Raw genomic sequence first — 22425 nt, 5'->3', positions numbered from 1 at the left:
TAAGTGAGCGAGCAGCCCTGACAGTGTAAACTCGTCTTAGTTTCTTACTAGTTTGAGCAATTTTAGGATCTAGTTACTAACGACTTTTATTGGAAAATAGTTAGCAACACTGGGCTGAATGATGGGGGGGTTTGATCATTTAAAAGAGTAGCTTAACCTTGCTAGTTTCTTAACATCATCAACATTGCCTTTAATGTCCAGAATGTTGAATGAAGCTCATTTAATGCTACATATGTATTTAAACAACGGTGTTCCTCCAACTTTGTGGCAACAGTTTGGTGAGGACTCCTTTCCTGTCTCAACATGACGCTGCTCCCGTGCACAGACAAGGTCCATAAACACAATTATCTTTTCTCAGTTTGGTGTAAAACATGAGATCTGCTGTCATACAAACAGTGCTTACCTCACCCCTCACCTGGACTGCATCCTTGCACAAGCCCTCTGCTCGTCTACTCATCTCACCTTGAGGCAAACCTCCTGGTGATAACACATTAACAGAATCAGAATAAGAATCAGATTTATTGGCCATGTATATGTACGCATACAAGGACTTTGACTCCTGTTAATATGTTGCTCCCAACTTACATACAGAGAAATAGACAAATAAACAAAAAACAAGGACAGCAAGTAAAACAAAGGTAAGCGTAACCATTTAACTACTATGTACAGACATATAAATAAATATACAAAAGTATATATATGAACAATAAGCACAACTATAATGACAATGATATGGAGATTAAGTTTGAGCCTTATCTACCGGGCAGCATAGCAGAATGGTGGAGGTTTTAGCACCAGGTATTTGACAGACATTTAATCCAAAAATGAAAGTAGCTCCTCCAACCTGGACTTTCAATATGATAGTGTCCTTCTACATGCTGTCATTTCTTTGGTGGGAGCTATCTTACTGTAGGTCCACGACCTTTTGACATTGCCATACAAAATGTATGCGATACTGGCTTAACATAAGGGCCATGGGAGAAAAATGAATGAGCGTAGGAGCTATTTATTTAATGTCATTATTTAGTTATTTTATTCATAAGTAGTATTGTTTAATTATTATTATTTAGGTTAGATTTTTTTGATATATTTAAATAGCTTTTTCTTTGACAGCCATCGTCGTTCAGTTGAACTATTTTTGTTGTTGTTTAATATACATAGTTTTTGGTTTGTTTGTTTGTTTGTTTGTTTGTTTATGAATTGGGTAACGCTATGGGTATTAAATATAGTAGTAGGCCGGTACAGGACCAGCATGCATCAGGGTGAGCCTATGTTTTTTTTTTTACCAGGGGCAGGGACAGGATTTTCTTTGTTCTTTTGTTTGTTTGCTTGTTTTCTTTTCTTCAATAACTCATCAGAAACACAGAATCCATTATGGACAATGAACTCTTTTGCCCTGTGTAAACCACAAGTCCCATGGTGCATCAGAGGCCCTTTGATTTATGTTTGCTTTTTTTTTTTTTTACATCTGATGAAACTTCAAAACCTGATTAAGATAACATGATTTGAATTTAGTTGCATGCTCCTTTAATGCACGTGCGTTAGGCTGCTGTCACGCGCATCTCACAGCTATTTATTGACCATATAAGCAGATGTGTCAAGAGCTCTGCTGCTGACCACAGCGCCGCCTGCAGGCTGTAATGATGAACGTCAAGTCAGCTGAAGATAACCAAGACAAGACTGCCCACACAAATAAAACCGGAATAATCATCTGCAAGGACTATGTTCAGAGAATATACACAGAATTTAAAAAAGTTTATAATCAAGAATTTGTGGTATTTTTCAGTTAGGCACAGTTAAAACTGTGATGGAAACAAACCTTAACAGCATCAGAAAACATTAAAGTCTTAATTGTTGTTGTTGTTGTGTCCTGAACAATGTCATTTTATCTGTATAGCTTTTAGATAAACATCGAATCAAAGTCAATCAAGGATGATTGTGAGGTTTCCCCAATACAAATACTTCTGCAAACGTAGGAATACTATTACAGTAATATAAAGTTATTCAATATGAATTATTTAGCAGTTATGTATAGAAAATTTACAAAACATTTTGTGAGGTGTTTTTTTTGTATTGGTCAACAAATGTTATTCGTCCTACAACTGCATCCACAATTTATGACTTAATAGCACAGTTTAAAAGAGTTGTACTCATGTTTAATGATCAATGACTAACACATGAACAGTGTGTAATAAAGCATTAAGCAACTGTTTATATAAATGTACAAGTCATGTAGATATGTCTATTTATTTTGATTAGTAGCAGAATGTATGTAAGCATATTTACTCAATTATCGTGCTTCAGTACTATTCTGATGTACATTTTATGCTACTTTATAATGCTACTTCACACAATGTTTTAAATATTGCTTACTCAACTACCTGACAGTTGTAGCCACTTTATAGATTGAGATTTAAAATAAAGATACTTGCAATGGAGTAATTTTATACTTTGGTATTGCTAAATACTGAAGTTGTAGCACAGTGGACAGACCAGATCCCAAGCTCCTCCTGTCTTCCAAGTGTGCTTTGCAACCCACCATACCTACAATGAAATGGGTTAAATGGAGAGGTCAAATTTAATGTAAGTACCTGTATGTGTAAAACAAGAGAAATTAATAAATAAAAAAAATGCTCAATACTTTTATAGCTACAGATTATAATGTGTTAAAACATTTGTCATTTGACTACAGTACCGGTCAAAAGTTTGGACACACCTTCTCATTCAATGGTTTTTCTTTATTTTATTTTTTTTCTACATTGTAGATTAATATTGAAGACATCCAAACTATGAAGGAACACATATGGAATTATGCTGAAACAAACAAATGCTCAACAAACCAGAATATGTTTTATATTTTAGATTCTTCAAAGTAGTTGAATGAGAAGGTGTGTCCAAACTTTTGACTGGTACTGTATATAAAAATTATAAATGCTAAATTAATTTGTGTTATTCAAAATGTCCAAAGCATTCCAAAAGAGCTGTCTTTTGAATATCTTATTTTGGAAATCACCACCGGAAGCTGCTTTGTTGACAGCGTGGCTGACATCTGTGAACTTCCGGTAGACGCCGGGGAGGAGGAGGAGCCAAAACACCCGAGAAGAAGAAGAAGAAGAAGAAGAAGAAGAAGAAGAAGAAGAAGAAGAAGAAGAAGAAGAGAAGAAGAAGAGAAGAAGAAGAAGAAACCCTCCGGTGGCGGTGGAAGCCTGCTGATGGCAGCACTGTAACAAAGACAATAAGAAACTATTTCTCAGCAGCTCATGTGTGGTGAGTTTAAACATTTAGAGATTTATTCACAGTTTTGTTGTTTTATTGTCTTTTTTTAAATAAAACTTGTGTTTGTAAAAGCAGAAGTGATGAACTTTGCAGGCCAAGAGTGCAGGTTAGGACAGCTCTACTGTATGTGACAGGATGCATCACTGAACTTCTCCTCACACTTATTAACACATTACACTTCCTAGTTTCCACACTGACACATCTATCATTGTACTAGTTTAAGGGCAGCAGGAGGGTACATGAGTTAAGTTAAGGCGTTACAGCTCACAGAATGACTTAATTAAATAAAAACAATGCAAAACAATTCTGTCAGATTCCCACCTTAGCTACAACCTGCAAGGATGGCACACAATGTCAATAATTCACTGGCTCAACCTTCACCTTTGTGGATATTTTCTAAGTTTATGTTTGTCATCTATGATGTTAAATTGAATATTTGGGGGTTGGGCTTTTTGGGGGGAAATTGTGATTCAGCATTTTCACACTATTAATTGACATTTTATGGATCTAATAAGTTTGACAAATATTAGATAAGTAGTTAATGAAAATGATGTCAAATTGGTTGCAGCCCCTTTATCCAGAGAGCAGCTGTCACCAGCTAATTCTTTGATATAAGACTGTGCTAGAGTATCAAGATTGGAAGAGGTGAACTTGTCTTGGATATTGATCACTAATATTTTAAATGCTTTTGAGTTTATTGTGAGTTTAGCAAGCTCGGTTCTCTATTCACTGTATGTCTTCAGCATCCTTTTAATATATGACATTATTATAACCTTACATTGGCATTTGTTGTGTCATCATTCAGCGTTTGGTATGATACAGCAAAGTCCTGTCCTCAACAGAGAGATGCTGACCTCGTCTTAACAGCGACCAGACGAGACAGGACATCAGGAAACAGATCTGACTGATCATGGCTGGCCGGCAGCAGAAACCTGCAGCTGCTCCCGACGGCTCAGCAGAGACCAAAAGGACGGACCTCAGAGCCAATGAGAAGAAGTGCTGTGAGTGGTCTGTTTTCCCTCTGTGTGTGTGTGTGAAATGTTGACGCATTATCTGTGGCCTGTTCTGTATTAACTACTGAGCTGTGCACCTATTACATTATTCAATATAATGTTCTTTCAGTGGGCTGTAAAGTGTGAACTTTTAATCACATTTCCTGCTCTGCTGGCCACGAGTACAGAAAGGTGATAAGGTCTCAGCAGGCACTGATTGTTAAATGTCAACTACGCTGCACCTTTTTTTCAAATTAAGTATGCATACAATGTGTGGGTGTATTTGTAAAGGCAGGTACTGAGACACTACCTTTTGAAACATGTTAATACTGCAATGAGCAAAGTCAACATTCAGATTCAGCTGGTAAAAATGTCACTAAGCTCAGCTAAATTTTAACTTCAGACTTTGAGAAATCTTTAACTAGAGATGTGAAATGTTTCCATATATATATATATATATATGTGTGTGTGTATATGTTGAATACAGAAACTATTTCTGCTTGGTCCACACTTGTAGACATCTGTAGAATCTAGAGACAATTCTAGTCCCGCCAGGTCTTTGTTTTGATAGAGCTGAGGATGGTCTGTTTTGGACACTGAAGAAAAACAGAGGAAAAAAACAGTTAGTCGTATTTTCCATTTCATGTCCCAGCCAACAAGGTTAAACTGGATTCCTAAACTGGGTTACTAAGCAGCCGGACTTTGAGAAACATTAACCAGGCAGTCAAGAGACGACGATGGTATGACGGAAATGGTAAACTGAGAATGTAAATGAACACGTCAGGGGTGACATTTGATTATTCCACAACCTTCCCTCCCTCCCTCCCTGCTGTCAGTATATACTTTACATTTGTGTGTATACAATATGCATGGGCCTATTATTGTTATAAACAGGACATTTAAGGGGCAAGTTTAAAGTAAGGGTGAGGGCAATTGTTACACTTCACAGTGTGTGAAATGGATATAGATCATAAAATATTCTTCAATTCTTAATAACTAATACCTCTGTGTGTGTTTGTGGTTGTGTGTGTGTGTGTGTGTGTGTTTGTGTGAAAACTACAGCTTGGGCCTCCTACATGACCAACTCCCCCACTGTGATAGTAATGATTGGGCTGCCCGCTAGAGGGAAAACCTACATGTCCAAGAAGCTGACACGCTACCTCAACTGGATTGGAGTGCCAACCAAGGGTCGGTACAGAAACAATACATGTTTAAGTTGTATGCATGTCGTTACAGGGAAATAAACCCAATAAAAAAAACGGTTACGATTGTATCCAGAGCCTCAGTTGGCCCTGTGAAATACCAGAGTCACTGTAAAAAGTTATTTTTGGGAGGGACAGTGCAGACGTGCATCTGCAGGTAACTTGAATCAGGGTGGCACCATGACACATTGTTCTCTTATGAGGACTGTGATGACCTTCAAAGATATCCAACTGCATTCAAAGGTATTTTACAAACTACCTTGAAGGCAACATGTTGCTGTTTCACATAGTTGGTATGTCCTGTAAGCATCTCCTCTTTTGCCGTTTTTCTTGTGTTGCTTTTATGTGTAATTTATTGCGCTCCTCTTGGTGGGACGTTCCTGTCTAAATAAAAAAATATGACTTATCTGAAAATGTTATGCTTAAGGCAATGCTTTGTATATTTATTGTTCATTATATGGCACCACCCTGCCTCTGTTTGTAGTCGTAAGGGTGTGCTTTCACCTGAATGGAATGCAGGAGAACTGGTTTGGCAGACTGGGTCCAGATGAAAGCCACCGCCTCAGCGGAGCATAAGCACTAATCCTTTTCACTGCCTTCTCACGGCTTTATCTGACGCTCTCTCTCTCTCTCTCTCTCTCGGTTCCCTCTGCAGTGTTTAACCTTGGAGTTTATAGAAGAGAAGCAGTGCAGTCGTACAAGTCCTACGACTTCTTCAGACATGACAATAAAGAAGCGATGCAAATTAGAAAGTGAGTAAGACGGTTTGTCAGTGCGTTGACCTCCTTTTGCTTATCTTAGATTGGCTCCTTTCCCACATCTGTCGCTCTGCACGACTTACAGGGTTGTAATTACAAAGCCCAATAAAAGCACCTGGTTGATTTGTCATGCGCATTTCTCTTTTGGCTGCAGAGCTTTTGTTTAACAAATGGGGCTACAATTATTACAGCACATTATATATTTTAAGATGCATTTTAAAGCTTCTTTTAATTCCTGATCAGTTTTCTTAATATGTATCAACAGACAGTGTGCTATGGTGGCACTGGAGGATGTCAAGGCCTATCTGAATGAGGAGGGAGGCCAGATCGCTGTATGGACACTAAACACCGAACAGTGAATCTATTGTTAATGGATATGAATTGTAATTTGATTTGGGCTGAATATCTTGTGTTGTCTGTCAGGTTTTTGATGCCACCAACACGACAAGAGAGAGGAGGGAGCTCATCCTTAGTTTTGCTAAGGATAATTCATACAAGGTCAGAGTTACATTCATGATTTCATCATTAAAGGTCAGGGTATTTTCTCATGAATTCTGAATTTCTAATGATTTGCACCTTTTGTCAGGTGTTTTTTGTTGAATCGATATGCGACGATCCCGACGTCATCGCAACGAATATCCTGGTAAATTCTGCTTTTATACTTTTTTACAAGTTACAAGCAAAGTTTTTTCCTTGTTGGATGTCATATCTACAAATGTCTCTCTCTCACAAAGGATGTGAAGGTGTCCAGCCCAGATTACCCTGAGAGGGACCGAGAAAGTGTCATGGAGGATTTTCTGAAGAGAATAGAATGTTACAAAGTGACCTACAAACCTTTGGATCCGGATGAACACGACAAGTAAGAAGTCATTTTGTTAATAAAGCTTCGAGTTGTACGTCTCTCTTTTTTGACTTGACATTGTTTAATACTTCTCAACACGAGAATTATTTTAGAACCAACTGTCCTAAAATAATTTCCTTGTCTTGGCCTTGTAGATTATTTGTCTTTATGTGGGTAAGAACAGAACAGAAACTGTCCACCTGGTGGAAACAGGATCTTATTTATAATCATGTTGGTTATTGTCTCTTATTTAATGGGTTTTGATTTGAGGAGCTGGTATAAGATAAACCCCAAAGTAGTAACAATTAGTAAGAAATGTAACTCATGTCGATCCAGAATCACCACTAATTCAGAATCTTTCCTTTGTTCGATTTCTTTATAAATGAACTGATCATTTTTTCATTAAATGTATGTTAAAATGAATAAAGTAACCTAACTTAACTTAAGATAGGCCCACATACTTGACTTTGTTTGTAGAGAAGAAGAATACTTGTTGATAGTCTTGAACCTCGCCGTTGTTATGACACAGAATGTCCTGGAACGTTTGATAAACTTAATAGCAGGATATTTAGACTACACCAAAAGTACAAGATATCCTGTTTTCAGTTACTGACTCACTTTCTGTCGTCCTTTTTTTTTCCTCTCTCTGTCACACAGGAACCTCTCCTTCATCCAGGTCATCAATGTCGGCCGTCGTTTCTTGGTCAACAAGGTGCAGGACTACATCCAGAGTAAAATAGTGTACTACCTCATGAACATCCACGTGCACTCCCACTCCATCTACCTCTGTCGGCACGGAGAGAGCCATCACAATGTGGAGGGACGCATCGGGGGAGACTCTGAGCTGTCGGAGAGAGGGAGACAGGTGCTCCAACAATTCACCTCACTCTTACATTTTTAGGCTGAAAAAAGAAAGCAGCATCTCCAACTCTTACTGGAAGGGATTGAGATTTTTGGTACTTATTTAATTATGAGACCGTTGTCATATTTGTATCTTAAAAATACATCTTAAAAATATCTTAAAAGACTTGAAACAGGCTCTTCTTTTACATAGTGTATTAGTTAGCTAGCTGTTTCCCCCTGTTCCCAGTCATTGTGCTAAGCTAACATAACTGGCTGCTGGCTTCATATTTTTTTATGGACAGATATGAGAGTAGAGTCAATCTTCTTATCTAACTCTGGGCAAGAAAGATAATAAGCGTTTGTGCCAAAATGTCAAGCTAGTCCTTTAATATAATGTCCTGAACAACGGAGGTTAAGCAACACATTGTAAACAATTTATTTTAGCATTAATTGAGTAAGATGAAGATGTTCTAAAATCCTGCTGCTAATAACTAACACTTTTTTTCTGTGTTTGGATGTCACTTCTCCAGCATTAACGTCTCTTTCGTATGTTCTCTTGTCAGTTTTCGACAGAACTGAAGGATTTTGTTCAGGAGCACCATCTGTCAGACCTGAAGGTTTGGACGAGCCAGCTGAGACGCACCATTCAGACGGCAGAGGAGCTGGGGGTTCCCTACGAGCAGTGGAAGATCCTTAACGAAATAGATGCTGTATGTCCTCCGATGTTTAACTGAAGAAACAGGCATCCATTGTGAGGCTGGGTGTTTTATTAGCCTACATTGTGTTTCAGGGAGTGTGCGAAGAAATGTCCTATGAAGTTATTGAGGAAACGTACCCAGAGGAGTTTGCCATGAGGAAACAGGACAAGTACCATTACCGCTACCCAGGAGGAGAGGTAGAATCCTTTTTCTTTCCCTTTGTCTTTCTTGAACCTGACAGATTAAAGTCTGTTTGGCTTTTCCCCGTTTAGTTCTTTATGCCTCTGCACCAGCAACGTTATGTTTTCAGTTTGGTCGTCATTCTCACTTGTGAATGCGTTATCTCAGGAACACCTGGAGGGAATATCTGCTACTTACTTCCACCTGGACTCAAAGATGATTATTAGATTTTAGTGGTCAAAGGTCAGGTGACCCCACAAAACACATTTTTGACTTTATATGCTAATTGTGGTAATTTTACACAAATGTCTAAAAGGATAAAATGATGACATTTTGGACAGACATGGGAGACGATTGTAAGTTGCCTGGTTTGAGGGGGCAATAATACTGTGAGGTTGTAATTGATTCATTTTGACTTTCTTTCTGACATACTCTAGCAGTGGGTCTCAACCTTTTTTCGTGTCAAAGACGCCTACGTTTGTACAGCTCACAGATTCCCATTTAAGGAGGTTTTGCTTCAAGGACTTCCATCTGAAAAGATTTTCTTTCTTAGATATGATTAAAAACACAGCTACAGTTGAGGAAATAAACATGGAGGAAGTGAAACCTGTGATCAGAATAGTCACTGTTAGGACTCTTACTCACACTGACTGGTTGGCAGAGAGGTACAAACCGCAAGGCAGTAAATGTTCAATAATAACCTGGAAAATAATCTTCAATAACAACTGAATCAAACTTTTATGTACCCTATGCTCTAGTCCTACCAGGACCTGGTCCAGCGGCTGGAGCCCGTCATCATGGAGCTGGAGCGGCAGGGCAACGTTCTTGTCATCTGTCATCAGGCCGTCATGCGCTGTTTGCTCGCATATTTTCTAGATAAGAGCGCAGGTGACATGCAGAAACAAGACACATGATACATGCCTAGACAAAGCCTCATATTATAAAAATATTTACAGTATGCTGTTGAGTCTCTTTCAACAGCTGTTTTTATCGTTTATCTGAAATTCAAGGTCATATTGTTCCCCTGAGAACACATTCATCACTGCAACCTTTAGGTATATCTCAGCCTGACCTCCGGGCCGAAGCAGAGACCTGTTTAACACTGACCCTCTCAGTAATTAGATCTCTAACTGCAGTAACAATTCACCTGTGGGTTGTTACAATGAATAGATCATGTTTTAGCCTAATCTGACAGAGGATAGTAATGAAACACCTGAGTTGAATTGCTGTCTGACACTGTGTATTCTTTTATGTCCCCACAAGAGGACGCCATTGTCAGGATTCTTTCAAATGCCGAAAATGCAAATATGACTCAAAGCATTTAGCTCGACCCAAACGAAGAACCCTTACTATGGACGACAGACTACAAATAGTCCTGTTTATAGGCTAATCACACTTTAGACGTATGTTTTGTTTCCTGAGCGACATCATCAGCTACACATGACCAGAAGAAGAAGAGATGTGTATTATTTTATTCAGACTCCACTCTTGCTTAAAGTTGTGTAAAAGATGATTCATTTTAAAGCAAGACAATGATATTAATCAGACACTGAATCATGACGTCAAACATACACTAACAATAGGACTGTGTGTCAAAAGACTTTGTGACGCTCTTAAAGAGTCAGTAATGATGACAGTTTTTTTTTGTCCACTATGTTTGGTCATTTCCCCCCCCCAATTAAACATTATAAACTGTAACAACAACAAAAATGTCAAAGAAAAAAAAAAAAAAAATCAGCACAGTTAGACGATTGCAGATTCCTCATGTTTAAAGTAACATAAAGTATTTTAGTATGTTTTAATGACAGAACAAGCCTGCCATGTTGCAGTGGACTCTTTATATCATTAATATGTAGGTAAAGGAGTGTACTTCAAGCATCAAGTTGCAAATAAATACAATTTAAATGTAACAAAGACTTTCCATATGCAAATGTAAACACAATTACAGTAAAACAATGACAACAACATAGCACAAGAAAAATATACATATTATTAGCACTTCAAAAAAAAAAGAAAAAAAAGGTCAGAATGCTTGAAAGTACAGATTCACTAAAGGTATATTACATTTGAAGACACATAAGATCTAATTGATCCATTGTAATACAGAAGGAGGGCAGGTAGCCTCCCACCTACTGAGGATTACTCTTCAAGTTAACAATGCAGCAATGATGACAGATATTTCGACTGGCTCTTGCACACAAGTGAAAAATAGGAAACCAGAACAATAACTGGGTGGGTAGAGTGGAAAATGCTGCTCAAAATGAAATCCATAATTAGGCATTGGTTTTGTCAGCCAGCAGAGGAAGTAGGTTGTCAACATCTCAACCACAGTCTGATGACTGCAGAACCCAAACAGTGTGGGTGCAGCTCCGACACTCTGGCATTTCATCCTACTGCACCCACCCCCTGTATGGGACACGTAGCACTGCTGTCTTAATATAGCTTCATGCACCGTCCAAAATAAATGAGGGGAAAACACAAACATGTCAAGTTTTATTCTTATTTGTTTTGTTGGCACAGATGATCTACCCTACCTGAAGTGTCCCCTGCACACAGTCCTCAAACTCACCCCTGTTGCTTACGGTAAGTCACTTCACTGTTCACAAGTTAAATAAACTTTCTCCCTTTGTTGGGTTCTGATGTATTTTTCTCCCGTCTCCCTCCTCTAGGTTGTAAAGTGGACATGTTTGACCTGAAGGTTGAGGCTGTCAACACTCACAGAGACAGACCATTAGTAAGCTTGTGACCTTTTTCTTTAAGTTCTGTCATAAACACACTGTGACATTTGTCTAAAGTTGCCAGTCAAGTTCAGTCTAGTGCACGTTTCTAGTGTGTGCAGCCAGCACGCTGATGACTGGACAAACTGACCACGGCTATATTTAGTTTGGACCAAAATTACACAACTGCCAGGAGCCAGTCTCTCCACAAAAGTGCAGGGGAAAGAGGCATAAAACTCTGTGCAGGTTTACTATGAACTCGTACAGAGAGAAACATCCATATTCATTATTTCTTATCAGATATAGGACCTGTTTTATAAGTCTCTTTTTAAAAGGCAGATTCTGTTAGCTTCAGACAATCAATTCAGTCGTGCTTGTATAGAAAGATACTTGTGCCTCATGATGAATTTTGATTTTTAAAGTGTTATTTTGGCCATTTTCTTTATAGATAGTAGAGTGATGAGGGAGAGAAACCAAAGTCCTCGCCGGACTCTAACCAGGGATGTTGGCGTTCGTGGTCAGTGTCTTAAACCAAAAGCTATGGGAGCAACGCCCTCACAGTAAACAATAAAATGATTTAAAAAAAAAAAAAAAAAGGAAATAAAATGCTTCATAAGTAAATAAACATAATGATAACGTTTGAATATTTTCGAAAGTAATGGTCAGGAACCCCCAACAAGATAAAGGGGTCACAAGATGATCAAGTCGTGGCTTTTCTCTCTTTCTATTATATTAATAATAATTTTATCCTCTTGAACCACTAGAAACTTTGCAACCTCACACATATGAAGTATGTGGCTTCACATTTTCACCATAAGATCTTATATTTCAAATAGTAGTTTATATGTGGGAAGTGGGCATACTTTATACTGTTAGGATGGTTTTTGCATCATGTCTACATCAGGCCCTTGGACTTTTCAAACTCCATCCCCAAACAGTTTACTGCATGTTCATTAGTGAGCCGGCACAGAAAATGAATCTGTTTATCTGGGGAATTTCTATGACATATTCAGAGCCTTTTTGTCTTTATTTCCTTATCAGCAGGCTTCATATCTAATCCCTGGTTGTAGAGTTTGTTCTGATGAGTGCAGTGTTGAAACCAAGAGTCCTAGACAGAGAGGGTGTTACATAAACACATAAACACATTTACTGAGAAACCCCTCGTAAATTTGGTGAGATGTATCCTGTCTGCTGAGACCAAAATAACAATGATCTTTATATTTATGGCTGTTTGTCTCAGTGGTTGTTTTCTCCTTCCTGCCCCTCCAGCAGTTACAGGACGCAGTGACTTCAGACCTTCAGTAGGAGTGCTTTTTATTAGTACCACACCAGAAAAACGACAACACATGTGTTACTCAGCCCACCTTGTCTGTCTGCTCTTCACTGAACAGAATGCCGTGCCGCCGGCGTTCATCCGACGAAACAGCTTCACCCCGCTGTCCAGCAAGGACCAGATTAAACGACCTCGCCTTTACAGCATGGGCAACCCTCCACATGCCCGCATGTCCCAGGCCCCTACTTTACCCAGCATGCAGTTCTCTGAGGCGTCCGAGGGGGCAGAGGTTTGTGTAGTGACTATTACTGGATATATTCATCATTTTAAAGATGAGAAAATGAATTAATAGGAAACTATGTGACAATAGGTAAACTGGATAGGAGCTACAAAAGTGAAAGATAAATAGTAAAATAAATTTAGTTTAGATTTATGTTATCAACTGACTGTATTATTAGTTGTTTGTATACAGCCTTGTTTTTATTGGTTTCTGTGCTCTGTGTATTGAGATGTTATATTCCAGAGATCAGGGCCCAATAAAAATTATAAAGGTGTTATGAACAAACAAAGCGGCCTACACACGCATCTTGGATGTGATTTTTCGCTGTAGCTCAAACTAAAAAAAAAAAAGCTCAAAACTAAAAAAGGGCAGAAAAAGGGAGCGTTTCACTCCGGCTGGTGACCTCAGATTTTAGTATTAGCTCAAGTTCGGTCGGTGCCAGTCAAAACAAACGCCTCAGTGGTGTTTTGGTTCGGTGTTTTTCTTAATGCCGTCTCCCTTCCCTTTTTCTCGTGCTGCAGGACTCGGTAAACGGGTTCAGTGCAGCAGACACAGGCGACTGTGTTCGGAACTAAAGAACCACAGAATGAGGTATTTTCAGCCTCTTCATCTTGTTTATTATGTGGAACATCTGTGATCTCCACTTCAAACATCTCACATCTTTGTTTTTTTGACACCTACCCCAGGCTTTTCCTCCACATGGATGTATCACCAGTTCTGAGGACCCGCAGTAAAATGCTCACCAGCTTCAGCCATTACATCCTTAAACAATGTATCTGTGTAACCATGTATGTGTTAACTCTTTGTTTTTTGTGGGATAGGTTATGTTTGTGTTAGTAAGTGTGCACATACATACATGAACTCAATGCCTTTGCACAGAAGCCTTCATATCTAGGCTTTGATCCAGCTCAGATATATAAGAATGTAGATATTTATAGGAAGTAGAAACTCTGAAATCCCATCCATTAGTTCCCAGCGCACTCCAGATACTGTAGTCTACAGTCATATGATGCTGGATTAGATGTAGAACATGTTGATTGTGATTTTATACCTCAATGGAAGCGACTTGCCTTTTAGTTTTAGTGTAAGAGAGTGTCTCTCTTAAAGGAAGCCATGTAAAGCCGTAGTTTTTCCTCATATTCTTTCTTTAAGATCAACATTCCCAGGTGATCTGCACCCTCTCTCTCGGTTGGTTTGACAAGATGTCGTAATCATTTTATTTTGAAGTGTGATTTAAAGCATATTAAGCTTGCAATGATCAGACACAAGCTGTAAAGAAATGTTTTGTCTGGCTTTGTAAAAAACTGTGACATAATTCTGTTATTGTCTTTATTTGTGTTTGCCTTCCACTCAAATAACAGCTTTAATATAATCAGCTGTCCACTGTGTTAATGTAAAGCTGATGACATTTGAGTTTCATGAAACTGATGCAAATATTTCTAACACAAAGTGCTATTGAATTTGAATGCCTTTTAATTCTTCATAGTTAAAATACATCAACCATGTACTCCTGATGCAACAAATATACTGTATGCCAATTACTAGCGTCATAGTAACCACATGGATAACATCTATTCGCATGACTTTGATTTGTATATCAGCATGTTCAATATTTCGAAAAAGGTTCCTTTATTTAAAGGACAACAAGGCTGTGACAAAAGGATTGAATGTGTTAAAAAGAGCTTAAATGTCATTGCGCACTGTACAGTACACGTTTCCTTTAATAAAGTTAATTTTATTGCAGTGACTTCTGTTTATTTTGACATCAGACAAGTCTCTTGAAGTGTGTGAGCTCACTGGGAGTCACCTTCCTGTATGCTAAACTTAATGTCCCTAAAGAGTTGGAAAAACATCACCAAAACTCAAAGAGTGAATTCTAAGTGTAAAATTCAGACATCTTCCAAATCCAAACCTAGACAAAGATGGGTGGTTTAATTAAACTGACTAATCTTACTGATCCAACACTGACATAAAGTTCAGTTTTTACAAATCATGATCTGCTCACTGAGTGTTTAAAATGATGTAAAAAGCTTTAAATGAATGTGGTTTACTTTTATAAGCTGCAGGGTGAGTCATCAGGGACAGGGAGAAGGAAACGGTCCAATCAGTTATATTTCAGAGAATTTAATCAGCAAGTTGCTTTGACGCTTGAAATGATCCTTGAATGTGTGGATTCAGATAAAAAGAATTTCCAGACGGATTACAGATAATAAACAAAGAAATAGGAGTCAAAACATATTCATGGTCCAGAGGCAGAGGGACTGTAATGAAATGACATGTCTTGTTACCTGCAGAACCAGGTAGAGGCAGAGGCAACAGCATTCATTTACTTGTGAATTGTGCAGTTTTATTTTGAGCATTTTTATGTTCATTCTGCACTTCCCTTTGGATGAAAATACTCCTCTGATGGCTATTTAGTTACCAGATACTGTGTAGATTAAGATGTTAACATATGAATATAAAACAATACCAAACTGCTGCTCACTGCCATTATCAAACATATTTAGCTGTATAACAATAAAGTGATTTCAGTTTTGAATCTTGAATGGCAAACTAAACTGTGATTTACTATAAATTTGTATGTCAAACTATACTATGACTTATTATGACTTTTGTTTGACTTTTTTATGGCATACTATACTATGACTTTATAAAAATATACTATACAATGACTTTTATATGACTTTTTTTAATGATTTACTATACTATGAAATGTTTATGTTATTTTTTATGGCATACTATACTATGACATTTCTATGACTTTTAAAGACGTGTAAAGGAGCTGGCTGCTGTTTCTGCGTTTATGGCTTTGATGCACAATCACAGTCAGTGACTCAAAACCATGCTGGCAAAAGCTCTGTTGTGACTTTGCAGGAACCACTGAAAGGAAACCAAACCAGCGCTCTGTGTTGATTAAAAATAACCAGAGAGGCTGAAAACGCTGCGACCGGGTCAAGAGTTCCATACAGTTAAAATAGTACAACTAAAGAAAGATAAGTGGAAGTGGAAATACAAATATACAAATACATTTTAATATAAACTTAGTGGTCAGGAGGTCAAATAGTTTTTTATTATATACTTTTAAAGAGGTGTTTATTCAACTGTGTGATCTTTTATAGAAACTGTAGTGCTGTTGAATTGTATTTTGTCATTTTGCAATATTCAGTGCCCTGACTGATCTTAATTTACAAAATATTAGAAATACCTCTATGTATAATACAATACAATGATGATATCTATTAAACTAGGTTTAGACGAACAATACTAAAGGGTTAAATGAGAATTCTTATATTTTATATCTTTTTTTATTAGTAAAAGTGGTGTTGAAATATGATGGGAGTTTTGTTTCTTTAATGTCTTTTTTTTTTACATATCTTTCTATCTTTCAAAAGTCTAAAAATACTTTCTTCAATCTATATACATCTAACTTGTTATACTGAACACATCTTATCTGCTTGTTTGGCTTGTTTAGGATTAAATGTAGTTGGTTAAATCCTTAAAGTTATCCAGATGACTTTATGGCAGCTATGTTTGTTGTTGGACAGACATTGTTGGATTGATGTCGCAGTCTGTGTGTCCCTGTGTTTGCCTTCATGTTGTTCCAATCAGCTGGGTGCCACCCCTCCTCTATAAATTGGCTGATCCGAGACTGCTGGTGGCATTAGGGCTGTAATCCGATTCACTGCCCGGAGCTACACGGATCACAAACCATGAGGAACTTCGGCTGTCATTTTCTGCTTTTATCATTTGCCTTTCTGGCTTCAGGTAAGTTAAATTAAAATCCACATTTTGCAGATTGTGATTGTTATTTTTTTGATATTTTAACTTTGTAATTTTAACTTTCTTTAATCTTTAAAAACCAGCTCAAGTACCAAAGAAATGTTCGGCTCCTCCGGAGTACCCGAACACCGCACTGGGGAAGAAATACACGCGGATTCAGAAGTTCTTCAGCGGGGAGAAGGTGTACTATGAGTGCGGGGAGGACTTGACTCCATCCAGAGGGAGCAGGGCGGTGCAGTGCGTGGGGGGGAGATGGACCCAGCTCACTCTGAAATGTGAAAGTAAGTTCACTTATTAACCATCCAGTTCAGTAATAAGAGGCTTAATAGACTGTAAAGTGTTTTTAAATTCAGTGAGAATTTATGTGTATTTTATTTTATTTATTTATTTTTAATTGTGAGATCAACAACCTGAAGCCCCCTAGCGACCATGTGAGGGAACCTACATTTTATTCCAACACACTTGTTGTGATTACTGCAATTTTTAAAGAGAACCAATACAACATTTAAAAAAAAAATAAAGGTCTGAACAAAAATAAAAAAATGTTTGACCTGAACATAACACTAAATTAAAGGAGAGGTTCACATCTATGTGTGTCTTAAATCAATGCTCATGCACCCAGTGGATTGATTTATTGCCTTTCTTAAAAAAGAAAAAAGACCCATTAAACCCTACTGAACAAAACAACAACAAAGAAACCAGTATATCCTTTTTTTTTCCCCTCCGAGAAGTTTGTTGACCTGATTCATACTGCTGCCAGATGCACTTTTTTCCAATACTATGTAGCCTTTAGTCCATTGAAAGAGCTATGGTTCTTACTGGCTACTATTTGATAACATTAATATTTAGAGTGTGAAAGACAAACGGATACAAGTGTCGTAAAAATCCCTGATGCTCACTTTCATTTGCTTTTTATTTATAGTCTTTAACTAACTTTGTGGTTATCATTGCTGTTGGACTGTATCTGATAACTGACAGCAGGATTCACTTGTCATGAAGTACAAACTTGCTTCATTTTCTGTACTTGTTGGTGCTGAGAGAGCTGAAAGAAAATAAGGAAGGAAGTATGTATCTTATCAATATTTGAATAGGTAGACTGTTAAAAAAGGTATTTTTCTATTTAACATTAGAAAGGAATTTTAGCTGGGTTTTTTTGTATTTTTATATTTAATATATGGTAAAAATGATCTGCAAGTGCAACCTTTTTGAAAATACAAGCTCCTCTCTGTAGACTCCTATACAAACTAATGTATACATTATTTTAATCCCATGGATGAGACAAAACAAGTGAAATCTTGTTTGATTTGTGATCAGCGTGTCGGACACATCCGTTTGTGGAGTTTAAATAACCTCAGGAGCTCTTACACAGACCGGTTTTTATGCTGTCATGCCTTTAAGCAGAAGTACACAACCAAAATGTTGACCAAATCCTCTCCATAAAACCCACAAACGGAGGTTGGCACGTAGGCATTCCAGCAGCTTATGATGATTGTTTTGCAACATGGTGACACAAAGTGGTCTGCCCTGTTTTTGTTCCATCTGGCATATCATATTCCACCCTTGTTTCCTGTTGTGATTGGTCATTTACAAAACACATTTACAATCTCGTTTCCGACAGAGAAATCATGTGGGAATGCTGGTGATCTACCTAACGGGGAGTTCCAGTATGGAATCAATTCATTCCTCGGGGAGAAAGTTTATGCTATATGCAAGGACGGGTAAGTTGAATCCTAACGGAAGTCATTTAAAAGTCTGTTACAATAGGTGTCCAAATTTGTGATAAGTATATCTCCATGTTGACAGATACACTCTGAAAGGACTCAACTACATGATATGCAAGAAGACTGGCTGGACTGGTGAATTGCCATCTTGTGTCTGTGAGTAACCGAGCATCATCAAAGGCGTGTTCTCGCCAACCCATTGATATCTTTACACACCTTGGTCGCTGCACCTTAAGATGTAATCTAAGGTGGCAGTGAGTAACGAATGCCTGAATGTGACACAATATTTAGGTGTTTTTTTTAAACACTCTGTAGTCTGTAGATTTCTCCTAAAATTTGCATCAGATAATGGCTCATTTGGAAAATTAAACAAAAAATGTCAAAACTTGTCACACACAAAATAATTAGTTTCTGTTCGTAATCAACTTGGGAAGTTTTTGGTTAATATCTATTGGTTAAAATGTTCAGTATTGTCTTTCAAAATGTGTGGAATTTTACAACACATGTCTTTATAGGCTGATTTCTCATTGAGATTTTTTTTTTCTCATACTTTGAGCCAGAACTTCCCGGTTTTATGCCCATCTTTATTCTGAAGGTTTTTACATTTTATATCATTCATAGCCTGATTTATAGAGCTTTTATTCCTAAAAACATGGCAATTATTATTTTTATTTTTTTGAATGCCAATATTCTGTGCTTTACGGCGTGGTACAAGATTCCTCCTAAAAAAAGTTTTTACATGGGTAATGAAATGAGAATTTTGAACCCTAGCTTTATCCAATTTTCAGATTTCTGTTTTGGAATTTGTACATATTTGATAAGATAATACCTCATTTACATACTTAAACATTTTTAGAAAACTTCATTAATGTAAGTAATCAACTGGGGACGATAAGTTCAGTTTTCAAACCTTTTTCACCTCGGGTGTCTCCCCTTAATTTATTTAAAAAAGATGTTTTTTCATTATGCCAATAAAGAAAATAAGTTGTTTAACAGGCATGTTTTTGGTGACATCTGGTGTCCAGGGCTAAATCTACCTACTAGCATATTTTCCTCCAAGCATGGCAGGAATAGTTAGTTACACATACTGTCTTTATCAGACCATGCAATTAATTTGCAGGAAACTTTTTTTATTAAAGAAAGATAATTTGAATCTCTTCAGTGGGAGAGGCCACCTGCTCCCCGCCTGCAGTGGCCAACTCTGTGAAAAGTACTGGAGCTGTTTCTGTTTACCGAGTTGGAGACCACGTCAACTTCACCTGCAGTCCGGGTTTCCAGCTGGACGCAGCTCAGCAGATCACCTGTGGACCTGGTGGCCTGTGGCAACCTCAGCCCCCCCGATGCATGCCTTCACCCAATAAAACTCCGTCAGCCGATAAAGAAAGTAAGTTGGTATTTTCTAACCATCTGTGTGGTTTATTAAAAGGAGGTGGTAAAACGTTAGTGTATCCAGATGGACCCTTTCCTCTGTTCAGCAGGTGGATGCGGTGTGCCAGAATTCCCCAGGACTCCAACGCCAACCTCGCTGATAAGTACTTCATGATGACCTCGTTCGCTCCTGGTGACAGAGTCCACTGTGTGTGTGACATCGGATACGCTCACTCAGGCGGCAGCAGATATCGCAGTTGTATGAAGGGAAAGTGGACACCACTGCTGCTGAAATGTGAACGTAAGAACTATTAAAAATGATTCTCAGTCCTTGTATAGAGCTTTATAAATCCGTTTCTATACTATTAAAGATCTAAATGTATGTATATGAATTCTGTGTTGAATTGCATGTGCGTTAAAGATTTGTTAATCATTTTTTATTTCCTAAGAACATTATTTAATTAGCTGACGATGTGTCTAAAAAGTTATTGCTGAGAATATATTACAAAGCCATAATTGCCTGTTTAACTTTTTTAACCTTTTTTCATGCTTAAAAGGAAAGGCATGTGGCCCTGCAGGAGAGATTATTAATGGAGAGTTTACCTATACGGGAGTGGAGTTTGGAGACACTGCTACGGCTGTCTGTGCTGAGGGGTAAGGAACATCCTTCTACTGCACAGCTGTCTTACCGTGTGGATAGAATTACAGTGGAACGGCCGTTTAGCTGTGTGCTGTCGTCATTTGACTTTTTCAAAAGAGAATTTCTCATTACACTGTGCAATGAACATAGAAATGTAATGAGTTATCCCACTGCAATGTTCAGTTCTTTTTTTTTTAAACATTTTTTATGACATGCTATGAATGTATATATATTTTCTGAGACATATACTGACTTTTTTTTAACTGCTGTGCTATATTATGACATACTATGTTTTTTTGTTTTTTTTTAAATGGCATAATTATTTACACACTATGACTTCTTTGAATTTTACGCTGCACAGCACTGTATATTGCCCATAGAAACACATTAAGTTAGCCTGCTACAACGGTATACATAAAAATGGCCGCCAGTGAGACTTGGTATGTATGAAACATTGACTATCCTGCTATGTTTATTTGAATGGGAAGGTCCGTTCTACTTATTGGATTATTCTTTTTAACTGAAAGATTATGCATTCTCCATCTCTGAAACTCTCTGAACAATTCATTTTTTTCATTAGGCATCATCTTGTAGGACCGGCAACCAGAAACTGCCTGAGTAAAGGCTGGGACGGCCGTGTTCCTGCTTGTGAAGGTGCCGTGATCTATAATCATTTATTTTGTGGCCTTTAAGTTTCCTACCTCTTTAGCTGTTCCAACACTTCTCTATCTCTTCCAGCTGCTGTCTGTGCGGAGCCTCCAGGAATCACGAATGCCGAGATGACCGGCCCTCAGGAGCCGCCTTACTCATACAGGACTGTAGTTCGCTATCATTGTCGTGTGGGAACCCTTATTGGAAAAAGGGATATTTGGTGCACCAAGACTGGGACATGGAGTGATCCTCCTCCTAAATGCAGAGGTCCTTGCCACTAATAGCAACAGCTTTTTATTTTATTTTTAATCTTTTGAACACATTTATCGTATTTGATATCACTAGAATACAAACTGAGTTCTGTTTCCTCACAGAAATGACATGTTCAGCTCCAAATGTGGCCAACGGCTACTGGAGGGGAGCTCATTCCAGGCTGTATCAAGAAAGGGACACTGTATCAATAGAGTGTAACCGAGGCTACACAAGGACCGGCCCGAGCACTGTTACCTGTGGTGGTGATGGCCGATGGTCACCTAGGCTCCCTAGATGTACACGTAAGTAATCAATTGTTTTGTTGTGTATGAGCTTCATCACATTCATGGTTTTCAAACACTTTTGATTAATTCATTATGATCCCCACTTTTTTTTATTTTTTATTTCAGCACGTCGTACCTACAGGAGGAACTAATGAGTTAGCTGAAACGTGAAACAGTTTTGTGGCAGTGGAGGAGTCTAAGCTTCATGTCTTCCTTCTAAAAGTAGTCCACAATACACCTATAATAATACACTTATAGTGATATATTTTCTTACCTGCTGATAAGACTTTTCCAAACTTATTATACAGACATTAAAATATGTTTTGAAATGAAGCTGAAGTACAGTATGTTTATTTCAATAAGTGTCTTGGGCAGTAACAAGTACAAACCTGTTTCATTCACCTCTGTACATAGCTTTTTTTTTTTTTTTTTTTTTTTTTTTTTTTTTTTTTTTTTTACAGATAATGTTATGCATCATTTCTATAGACTAAACGGTGAGTGAGCATTTCATGAACAAACAAGCTACAAGAAAATAAGAACACCAATTCCATTCATTTAAAAAGACATTACAAAATCCAGACATTTCTTTACATGAGCAAGAACAATTCAAGTGCAAATATCATTATCAACTCTATGATACATCATAGCAAACTCTCGTTAAAAGGCAAC

The 22425-nt window shown here is 37.8% G+C and overlaps 2 protein-coding genes across 3 annotated transcripts; both read left to right on the top strand.

Annotated features, from left to right (window-relative positions):
* Positions 1–3116: 3116 nt before the first annotated feature.
* On the top strand, positions 3117–14768 carry LOC129099577 (6-phosphofructo-2-kinase/fructose-2,6-bisphosphatase 2-like). 2 transcript variants are annotated; one of them, XM_054608861.1, is made up of 17 exons: positions 3117–3267; positions 4082–4277; positions 5331–5456; positions 6126–6222; positions 6494–6560; positions 6652–6726; positions 6815–6871; positions 6963–7087; positions 7727–7934; positions 8476–8622; positions 8703–8807; positions 9549–9678; positions 11311–11373; positions 11460–11524; positions 12899–13069; positions 13582–13651; positions 13747–14768. In XM_054608861.1, the coding sequence occupies exons 2-16, from the start codon at positions 4187–4189 to the stop codon at positions 13633–13635; spliced, it is 1581 nt and encodes a 526-aa protein (XP_054464836.1). In that variant the 5' UTR covers positions 3117–3267; positions 4082–4186; the 3' UTR covers positions 13636–13651; positions 13747–14768. The 2 variants fall into 2 exon arrangements, with proteins under 2 accessions (XP_054464836.1, XP_054464835.1); XM_054608860.1 differs by having other exon boundaries at positions 3150–3267; positions 4119–4277.
* A 1962-nt stretch (positions 14769–16730) lies between these two features.
* On the top strand, positions 16731–22100 carry LOC129099712 (complement receptor type 1-like). The gene is made up of 11 exons (XM_054609059.1): positions 16731–16825; positions 16924–17121; positions 18459–18558; positions 18644–18717; positions 19724–19928; positions 20040–20230; positions 20487–20583; positions 21150–21223; positions 21308–21487; positions 21595–21774; positions 21883–22100. Exons 1-11 carry the CDS (start codon positions 16771–16773, stop codon positions 21906–21908), a joined length of 1380 nt encoding a protein of 459 aa, XP_054465034.1. The 5' UTR covers positions 16731–16770; the 3' UTR covers positions 21909–22100.
* The last annotated feature ends 325 nt before the right edge of the window (positions 22101–22425 follow it).

This window comes from Anoplopoma fimbria, chromosome 12, assembly GCF_027596085.1.
Source record: "Anoplopoma fimbria isolate UVic2021 breed Golden Eagle Sablefish chromosome 12, Afim_UVic_2022, whole genome shotgun sequence".
In the NCBI taxonomy this organism is placed as follows: Eukaryota; Metazoa; Chordata; class Actinopteri; order Perciformes; family Anoplopomatidae; genus Anoplopoma; species Anoplopoma fimbria.
The sequence above is the reverse complement of the archived record's forward strand: the minus strand, read 5'-3'. Positions and strand labels throughout refer to the sequence as shown.